Below are 11,099 nucleotides of genomic sequence, written 5' to 3' on the forward strand. Positions count from 1 at the left end.
GTGAATCTGAGAAGATCTAAAGGAGCAATGAACTGTCATCTTTGAATGCAAATTTTCTGTACAAAATTTCTTTGAAAAATATATAGTAGTGAAAGAGTATTTACTATAGAGATTTAAACATTTTATGTTAATATCAGATACAGTTGGCTGTTCCTAGGAACATTTCAGAAGGCCAGGCACATCAAATTCATGTTTGTATAACGACCCTTCATTGTAGCTTCAGGTTTCTAAAGTGGAGATAGTGACTCCCCACAGATGGACAAGAATAATAACAAGACAACTGGAGCTGAGGGGTTCCTGCAGGGGTACAACCAGACTTGGAAAGCAACGCTCACATAAAAGTAGAAATTGGTCTGGTGGAGCTACTAGGGAGAGTGACAATGAGCAAACATCTGGCCAATGTATTTTAAAAGCTTCATATGCATGACTCTTACACACTCAGCCCATATGCATCTTTCACCATGTTTTGGATCTCTTTGCCTTTCTATAATACAGCAACAAAACCAACATCCTTAACCGTGGAAGGAGCTCTTCAACGGACCTACAGTATAACTAATTAAGGCAGGAATAGCATTGAACTTCAGACCTTCGTGTTTTAACTAAAACTAAGAGCAGCTGTCCCTCTCAAACACCTCTGCTTATCTGCCTGATATTCTCTACCTTACATTCTACTAATACCCACTAATGCTTTAGAAATACTACAGGTTATTCTTGGACTATTTCATTTATATTCTATAGCAATGGAGTAAAGCACAATGCTTTTCCTTTCAGGAAAACATTTATAGCACAAGAACATTTTGGTCTCCTAAGTACTTGTCATCACTTTGGCTTTGGGATATTGTGGGTTTGCTAAACGCTAAAGGTGCTGCTGACAGATCTGAAGGGTTTGACTCTTTTAGAATGAGGATGCTGAAACAGAACTGTCATTCCAATTTCACCTAAATTCCTCCTCCTTTTGAAAAACATTAAAATTAACAATACCTCACTGGTAACCACTCTGTGGATCCCTGATCCTGTTAAAGAAGCATCTAAAATCTAGTCTTCTAGAAGTCCTTGGTGAAGATGCTAAGATGTCCTACTACATCCTTGCAAATCAAAATAAATTATTACCAAAACAATGCAGAGAAGTACTTCTTGGTGATCCCAAATGGATTACTTAGTAATAATAAATACCAGATTTTACCACAAACACCACACAGAACCTAGTCGTTATGTCAGGTAAGGCCTTAGCTCCTGAGAATCCTCCCCACAACTAAAGAGAAATCAGGCTTGATACATTTGAGCTCAGTAGAAATCAGCTTTTTTTTGTAATGGGAGAAGGAACAGGCATTATACCACGATTCCATAAAAAGGCTTTCCTTCTGAGTAAAGTATGGTCTTACACTTTGCTGTCAAAATGAACTGCTGTTCAGTGCTGTCATTTGTCATACAAGAATGCAATCACAGCAAATGAACACAAAGAATGGCTGGCAGTATCTCAGGTAGTACCAGACTAAGGGCCAATAAGATATTTTTCCAGAGCATGAGATGCCCACAACTTCAATGTGACTTGAACTGGAAGAGATCTAGAAAGGGAAAGAAGGCCAGAAGATGTAGGGTGCAATCTTTGTCATTCCTGCCTTCACTGTGGACAGGGGTTCTCCTCCCACTCTATTCTGCATTGGTGAGGCCGCATCTGGAGTCTTGTGTCCAGTTCTGGGCCCCTCAGTTCAGGAAGGACAGGGAACTGCTGGAAAGAGTCCAACGCAGAGCCACAAAGATGATTAAGGGAGTGGAACATCTCCCTTATGAGGAAAGGCTGAGAGAGCTGGGTCTCTTTAGTTTGGAGAAAAGGAGACTGGGGGGTGACCTCATCAATGTTTACAAATACGTAAAGGGTGAGTGTCAAGAAGATGGAGTTAAGCTTTTTTCAGTGATGACCAGTGATAGGACAAGGAGTAATGGATACAAATTGGAGCATAGGAGGTTTAAGGTGAATATCAGAAAAAAATTTTTTACTGTGAGAGTGACAGAGCACTGGAACAGGCTGCCCAGACAGGTTGTGGAGTCTTCTTCACTGGAGACATTCAAGACCCGCCTGGACGCATTCCTGTGTGATGTACTCTAGGTGACCCTGCTCTGGCAGGGGGGTTGGACTAGATGATCTTTCGAGGTCCCTTCCAACCCCTATGATTCTATGATTCTATGATTCTATGATTCTATGATTCTAGGGATAATAGTGTATGTCAGGGAGACAACAAGCATCTGTGTGCTCCTATTCTCTGCAAGAAATCCATAAAGAAACTGAAAGAACCTCCTTGCATCTCCCTCATGGTACATCCTCCTCATGATGACCTCATACCTGTGCACAGCAGTTATTCTGAGTGTTAGCTCTTCTTCTAGAGCACTCAAATGCTACCGTGGCTATGCAGGTTATATGCAAAAAACCAAAATGCTATGGCTTCTTTCAGTCTCGGGGAGTACACCAGAGCACAGACATATTCTATAGACAGAACAAAGATGTAACTTCAAAAGAGACTCAGTATATTCAGTCAGGTGCAATGTTATTCAAAAAGCACTATAAGTTGTAGCTTCATGATGTTCTTTAAGCAAAAACTTTTACACTGATAATGCTGATCTAGAGCAGAGTCTTTCTACAGCCCTTTCATAGAATGGGGTGTAACTATAAAACAAAGACGCTAGACCAGAACAACTGAAGCAGTAGAGACACTGGAAGATTATGACTTGCTTCAAGGCAGAGATGGGGCAGGAGAGGGAAGACAGAGAAATGTCCTAAGCAGAGCTCATCACTGAGACCCTACTAGAAACTATATTTGTCATTGTCTCCACTTGACTGAGAAATTTTACAGCTCTTCTAGAAGAGCAAAAATTTAACCTTTCAATAAAAATATTCTAAGTAATAGCCTTCTTAAGAACAAGATACAATAATAATTCAGAAAATACAATTACTTGAGGATTTGACTGACTTGGCAAATAGCTGAGATTGACACGCGTTAACTCAGGTTTTATTTCAATTTTTTTCTAGCTACTAAGGAAATAAAGTGAAAGATTGGGGGGAATATAGATGTGTAACATAGATAATGGAATAGGAGGCAGGATAGAATGCTGTTTATTTGTAATAAGCAAGACCAAATTGTACATAATGCCAATCAGTTATGAAAGCTTTATTATACACTTTAACTATTTGTCATTTATCACTATTCTGTCAGGTGAAGTGGAACCTTTTCCTGAGTCATCAGGATAAGTAAGGTCCCAGAATCAGGGTCCCAATTTTATCTGCGTCTCATGACTGCACATGGTTGTAAGAAGTAATGCTTATTGTAGACGTGGGTCTCATTAACTCAGAATCAAAAGCTGAAACCAGAATTAGCAGTTTCTGGGCTTCGAGGAACAGAGCAATGATGACAGTAAAAACGGCCTAGAAAAGAAACCTGATCAATTTCTTTTACTTTCCCAAAGCAAATCAGTCATGCTTTTAAGTTCCTATTTAGCCATCAGGATATGCACATGGCACAAGTGACTTTTCAGGAAGACTTTCAAGGAGATGACAGTGCTGGCTTTAGAAACTAATTCAAGAGGACATTGTCATGCTTGGGAAGCAGCAGAGAAAAATTGCCCTTTCAGATCTCAACAGGGTGGTGAATGTTGCTGTCACTGGCAGACTAGAAGCGATTAGGGACAACATACTCGGTGAACTGGTGATTATTTACTCTTGCTCTGAAAATAAAGAAAATATTACCTCAAATCCTTTCACACTATCTCCGAGAGCTTCTACAATTCCAGAGCATTCAAACCCAGGAACAAGTGGTGTCTTGGGAGGGTTGTCAATGTTCCCCTGTCGCACCATCAAATCAATAAAGTTCAAGCCACTGTAAAACAGGAAATAAATAAATAAATAAATAAATAAATAAATAAATAAATGAATACTATTACCATAGATAAAAGCAGAGTAGGAAAACTTGACCTGAGTGATGGGAAAGCTAGAGAACTCCAGGGCAGCATTAAAAAGCTGGGCTCCATAGCACAAGAGGGACCCAGCATCCATCATGCGTGGAACCGACCCCTTTTACACTGAGCTGGACTAGCCTCCCACAGAAGGGTACACATGCAGGGCAACCACATCTGTTGTTAGTCCCAAAGCTTACAAGACTGTTTAGAAATCCACAATGGGCACTTAAAAATTCAGTATAGTGAAACATTATGATTTCTATTAATTCATTACTAGTTGGCAAGTAAACCCAGTTCAATTTAAGAAGAAAACCCCAAACCTCACACATTATAGATGTTTTGGATCAAGAGCAACTTGCTGGAACTGTCCTAACCTCTGATGTGACTCCAGGAATGAACTGTGTACATCCTAGGCAGGAGTTCAGACTTTGACATGAGCTTTCTAACTATCAGATAGGCTGTAGTGTTAAAACTGTTCCTCCTGGATCACTTTTGTATAGTTTTGCAGAGGTTATTTAGGTCTTTGGAGACCACAGGGCTGCTGCTCAGAAAAAATACAAATCTTCTCCAGTAGTCTTAGTTTTGCAGAAATTTTGAAGCATCTTTGCTTTGTCTTTTATATGCTATCCAACTTTATCAAATAAAATTTTGTGGTTTTCTAGGCAGCCACAAAAAACAAAACAAAACAAACCCCAAAAAACCAAACAACCAGAAAACACCAACCAAAAGAGGTGCAGCTTATCTACTACCTGCATATACTGATTACTAGCAAAATTGCCATAGTTAAAACTTCTGAAACTCCTAACTAGCTAAAACAATCTTCATCATTAATCCATTTTTCTAAAACACATCCCTGTATTTATTTTTAAGTGAAATTGCTACATACTAACTCCCCTCCACTTATGCATTTGATACCAGCAACTGCATGGATACAAAATTACTGATGTGCACAAATACTTGTAAGACGGAGCTTTAGTCAGACGCCAATCAAGACACAAACAGATGGAACAGACCCAACAAACAGAACAGACAGAGTAGACACACAGCCTAAGCAGGAACACAAGACAGCATTCATGAAATGTAGGTCACTGAAGGGGGGGGGGGGGGGGAGGAAGTGAAATTCCACCAAATGTAAATATTTGTAATTATGGTGGAGGATTTAAGAGGAATCTGAACCCACAGTAATAGCTCTCTCAAAGCAAGAGTACAGAATATTTTTTAAAAACATGACTTTGACAATCTAGCCTGACAAACTCAGGAGAAAAATTAAAAATAAAAACCTAAGTAACCAAACAAAACCTTAACATGCTCATTTAGAAAGTTCATAACATTAACCATATGGAGGTTAGGAAGGTGTTGGCACACTTTAGTTGGGAACTTTGAAACTATTTTGGAAAGGTGATTTATTGTGCAGTGGGTAAGACTGCATCCTTCATCACCGCTGTAACATTGATAATGAAAGAGGAACTCCAAATAACCAAATGCCTGCAAGGCAGTCATTGGTTGGGGGGGGGGGGAAGGATAAAAGCCAAACCACCACAAAACCAAAATCCCACAACATACATTGGTGACAACCATTGTCCATGTACATTAACTTCAGTGATTGCTTGAATACATCTTTCCACACTGTGAGCATGAAAAAGTCAACTTTTTCTATGTTGCTCCAAGACGGAGCAGCCAGAAGCAGAACCATGAGGCAGAAATCTGGGTAGGAATAAACACTGTGAGGTCACAAGCAGGCAACAAGTAGACAGATGGACATGGCAAAGACCACAGCTATTTGATAGTGACAGCAACTACAAATACATTATTGCAGCTCTTTCTAGAAACATTCTTACAAAATAACTTGTCAGACAATTCTTGAAAGGACATATACTCGGTTTTGCATCTAACAACATAATACTGACAATTCCTTTCTGTTCTTGTTCAATTTCTCTTTCCTCTGTCTTTATTCTCAACAAAGGCAGAAGTATTACATAAAATAGGAAGTTCATCTCTATTCCAATGAGCTTACAAGACTTGATACAAGAACAGGTGTGATAAGGAGAACAAACTACACAAGGTACATAATACTCAAGTCACGTGTTTTTATCATTTTAATTACTAGCTGGAACAGAGTGTTTATCAGCATTTCTAATAATTTCCAGTCACTTGCCAGAGATTCTTCTTCATTCATTTGATCTTTAATCTCCTATATGTCATATTGCTTGTCACATTGCTGTACTTGCATACATGCATTTGTCTCCCTTTTTCTCCACTTTCAAATAAGAACAGAAAGAAGTTGTTTTATTTTACCTGCCAAATACAAACAATCTTTATCAACACAAATAGAACTGAAAGCACAATTACATTATATGATAAAACCATATTATTATTTTTTTAATTTGAAAAGTAGTATTAGTAACTACCTTCAAGACTCCCAACCTCATCAAGTCCTTAATTGAGATTCAACCTACTGCAGGCAAAGGAAAAGGAAAGTTTGGCTGCCCAGAACATCACAAGAAATTATGTCTCCTGAAGAATGATGGTTTTGGAGAATAAACACAACTTATTTCTTGTATCTGTGCAAACCAGCATAGCCTGCACTGGGGTGTAGCCAAAGAAAGTGACTCCTAAACTTTAAGTAAGGGCATATGCAGAGGGAGACATGTAAATGCAAAGTGATCCAGTGACATAAAGTACACAATTTCTTTCAGTCATGTGTTTTTAATCCTAAATCAAGAGCTGGATGCAAATGAAGATAGGGAAGGATATGAATTACCAAGATCAACACATTGACACAGAGGTTCTGCAAGGCCCTTTCTGTGAAAGAGCAGGGATATCAGTGTGACCTACATAGACTCAATTATTTGTGCATCTCTGAAAGAAGAGTTTATCAAACATAGAAGTGTCTTTGAATCTGACTTTCTAAGTCTGCAATGCTCCGCCTTAACATCAGTTTTGAGGATCATGAATATTATTTTCTATATTTGTGGTTTGGGTTTACTGCATTTTTATTTTTTTTTTTAAAGTATGGAAAGTCCTGCAGATAGTAAGCTGTATTCCAGACTTCTTTCACTGTCAGACCAGCAATGGTCAACTTGGTTCTCCTTGCTCTGTCCCATGCACTCAAGGATGCCCAACATCTTCCACTGCAAAATATCAAATCGTGTGGACCAATCACACTTCAGTTTGCAGAGGTGCCAATTTTGATCTGTCTTATTTCACTGTAAGACTCCACTGAAATTAACTACTGAAGTGAATGAAATACAACAGAGCAAATAAGGGGCCCAGTGAGTTTTACATTCTTAAAATCCTTCTCCTATGCTTGGCCAGAAAATTGCCTGACAATCTTAAAAAAAAATCCAAAAAAAGTGAAAAGGTTTCAGATGGTCAGATCTCATGCTTTTTATCCAGAAAGACCCACAGCATATGAACAAGACTGCTTTTAAGGACAAAAAATCGATACACTGTCCGCTACTCTGCTATACTCCGGGTTTCTTTTATTTGCAACCAGTTTTTTAAGGCACTTATCTCACAATCAGAAGGGTCACTTCTCCCTCATTTCTCATGACACACGTATACTGTCACAAGGAAGAAATAATTATAACAAAGAAAACGGGTAAAAACAGGAGGTAATTACTGGACAGCATTCCTGATTCACAAATTGTATCTGAAATACTGCTTTGGTTTGTTTAATGCCTAATCTTGTTGTATCAATTACTATCTACTTGTCTAATCTTTCAAGCAATACGTATACTAGTATTCTGCAGATTGCAAATTACAATACAAACAATAAAGCAATTTTAACCACTCTGTTGTTATCAATCAAAAAGTATTTGAGGAAATGTGCAGAAGCTGTGACTCAGCTTGGACATCGATGGCTGCTCCATTTCTTAGTCACTGAACGAGGCTAACACATGACTCATCTCAGCTGACACATTTTCAATTGGATCATTGATATTCCAGATCTTCAAAAGCATTATTCATCTGGCTTAGTTTTAATGGCAACATATCCTCCATCTCTTCCATTTATAGTACCATACTACAAAATGTATACATATGATTTAACTGGTGTATATATGTGATTCAAATGGTTTGTCCCACAGTGAAAGCAGAGACTAGGTAGAACTTGCACTTTTTACTGATATGTACTATTTATCATGCATACATGCATTCTTCTTAAAATAAAGACTTTTTCTCCACAAGCTGATGGAGAAAAATAATAATCCTCGACGATGGTCAACTAAAAAACTGATTCAACTAAAACCATTATTTGTTACCAATGTGTCTTATCAGAGCAGCCCATCTCTGGCATGTATTAACATGTGCACATTGCACTGCCCAAAGCCAACAAATTTTTCTCACTCAGTCTCCCAGACTAGACGACAAGTCCATCATCATCCTGATCAATCTTCTGTATTTACTGAGTCGAGTCAAGAAGACCAGCAAATTGATTTTGCCGTGTTTGGAAGCACACTTGGGTGACCTGATCTGATTTCAGCCCCATGGCCATTTCCAGCCAGAAATGACAAGCAGAGGCTGTGCAGCCTTCAGGCTCCTCTGGCATGAAAGGGAAGCTTCGAAAACACACATAGTATTGTGCAACCTGGCAGGAACGGAAGCAGCTGAACGGGTCTACTGATGTCAAATAGCAGGCATGGAACCTGCACAGCTCACTAATGATAATGTAAGACTGGAAAGCAACTGTAGGAGTAGGAGAGCTTGATTTTCCTATTTGACAGCTAAGTGTTCCTTTGCAGGTAACTTGCTATTTCTGATACACACGCATCTACTGCTTTGATGAAAGTGGAATTCATATGGGCACTGGAGAGCGCTGTAAACTGCCCAGGCTTAGTTTAAAGATGTCCACATGCTCAGAACATTTTAGGGTTTGCATGTTAAACTTTTGTTAATTCAATTGCTGGGGGGAAAAACAAAACAAAACAAAATGACAGAACAAAAGCGTCACTCCGAAAACAATACAGCCTATTCTCAAATGGAATTACAACCTTGCTTGATGGCTAAATGAGCTACCCAGCAGCTACTATGCTACCATTATTTCTTCTGTTCACCTACCATGGAATCTCTTGTATTTCCCATTGCGACTAGTAGGAGAAAAAAAGAAATAAAAAAGCAGCAAGTGAGAATGCAAAATCTCTCAGTCCTTCATTTATTAGCCCTCATTCATATCGATGGATATCAGCATTTTGCACAGGCAACACCTTCAGGTGGGGGAAAATACTCTCACAGGTCACAAACCCATGAACCTTCTAAGTACAGGATGGAAAGCCCAGAGTGTGCACAGGCCCAGACATTCAGTTACATGAACCTGCCAAGATGTTCAAAGATCTGAGGCACAGCCACTGGATACATTGTTCTAAACAAGCTCACTGGCCTAGACCAGTATTATTGTAAAGCAGTTACTTCTAAAATAAACAACTTGGCTTTCACCTTGGAATTATCTTCAGGAAGCAGCATGTTCTCACACAGCAGAGGAGGACAACAGATAAATCCCTGCCTAGGCAAAATTATTTTGGTCTTTGGTACACATCTCAAGTTGTGTAATAAAATTCTAATGTTGCTTCTGTCACTTAAAAAAATAATCCTGTTCTTTTGAAGGAACATGTGCACTGAGAATGAGCTATCTAGGAAGAACAGTCTGCTCCAATCTTCCGGGGGAAAAAAATTAGCCTTCTAGGAAAGCTTGTTTCAGGATGCTGCCAGATTGCTAGTTACTTGTCAACCAGGCACAGCAACTAAACACAGGTGAGTTACCCTCAGCCCCAGCTACACTGTCACACCAGCTCCGAAGAAAAATTGTGATGACTGAAGTAAGTGATTCCCAGGAAAAAAAATAACAGCCAGGACCAGACGGGAAAGAGACAGGCGCTGAGCAACACACACATTCTGGAATCCACATTTCTCAGAAAGAAAACACAACGAACCTGAACACAGTTGGCCAGTTTTTTTCCCCCATTTCTCCCTGTCGGTACCGTGAGAAATCAACGACTATTTGTTTTCCCCTTCATAGCTGCTGCTGACAGCACACAAACCCCCGGCGTTACTCCATGCCCGCCGTGTACCCAGCGACTCGGAGCTCAGCTGTGGCCCCGGGGGAGGCTTCCCAGGCGCAGCCCGGGAACAGACGGTGCCTGGGCAGCGGGGCAGAGGCTGCTCGGAGCGGGGTTCCCGGCCGAGGGGGGGAAGCCACAAGTGAGGGAAGTTGGCGCAACAGCCACCCGCCCCGGGCAGCGGGAGGGGAGGCTGCGGGATCACACCCGCACCCCGGCCCGCCGACCCAGCCCCCTCCGAGAGCAGGCAGACCCCGCTGCCGGGCAAAGCCGCTCGCCCAGGGAGCGGCGGGGGGCGCGACGCGGGTGTGTCTCGCTGAGCCCCCAGCCCCTGCCCGCCCGAGGGGGCCCTCATCCCGCCCGCCCCCCGCGGGCTGCGGACCCTCAGCCGCCCCGGAGGAAAGAACAGGGCGAAAGGCGATACTGGACCAGGCTTTGACGCGGATCTTCAGCTCCCCCTCCTGCGGCTCCGGCATGGCTTTCTTGGACACGCGGAGCTTGTTGAGCCCCCCGAAGGCGGACAGCACCACGGCTCTCATCTCCTTCGTGTCCCCGGCCCGCAGGCTGCCGGCTGCGCTGCCCTCGGCGGCATCCTTGCCGCCGTCCTTCTCGATCATCTGCTCGGTCTCCTCCGCTCGCTGCGCTCCCTCCTTGGCCATGGCGGGGCTGCGGCGGCGGGGCTCCCGCCGGCTGCTCCTGTGCCAGGCGCGGTGCCGCCGTCTGGAATGGCCGCGGGCGCTGCGAGGAGCGGCACGGCCCGGCCCGGCCCCCCCGCCCGCCGCAATGCACCGACTAGCGGCGCAGCTCCCTCCGCCGCCACGGCGGGAGGCGGCCCCGCCGCGCCCCCCCCCCGCGCTCGCCCCCCGCGCCTGCCCTGCTCGCCCGGCCGTCGGAGGAGGCGGCAGGCGCCGCTGGCGTCGTGAGGGGCGCGCCCGAGGCCGCCGCGCCGAAAATCGCACCTCGCGGCCGGGCGGGGCAGGGGTTCGCCTGAGGCGGCCTCGGGAGGCCCCGCGTTCGCTCCTGTCTGAGGGGCTGCCGAGGCGGGGCGCGGCCCGCCCGACCCCCCGAGCCAGCTCCTCACGGGCTGGGCCCGCCAGC

General features: G+C 43.0%; 1 protein-coding gene across 1 annotated transcript in view; it reads right to left on the reverse strand.

Annotated features, from left to right (window-relative positions):
- The window catches only part of VAT1L (vesicle amine transport 1 like), a 51,313-nt gene extending 40,549 nt beyond the window's left edge, over positions 1–10,764 (reverse strand). The window contains exons 1-2 of the mRNA XM_051629593.1: positions 10,431–10,764; positions 3,740–3,869 (exon numbers count right to left, since the gene is read on the reverse strand). Of these exons, the coding sequence (XP_051485553.1) occupies positions 3,740–3,869; positions 10,431–10,660 (360 nt within the window). The 5' untranslated portion in view covers positions 10,661–10,764. The remainder of the gene's footprint in view (positions 1–3,739; positions 3,870–10,430) is intronic.
- Between the last annotated feature and the right edge of the window lie 335 nt (positions 10,765–11,099).

This window comes from Apus apus, chromosome 11, assembly GCF_020740795.1.
Source record: "Apus apus isolate bApuApu2 chromosome 11, bApuApu2.pri.cur, whole genome shotgun sequence".
NCBI lineage: Eukaryota > Metazoa > Chordata > Aves > Apodiformes > Apodidae > Apus > Apus apus.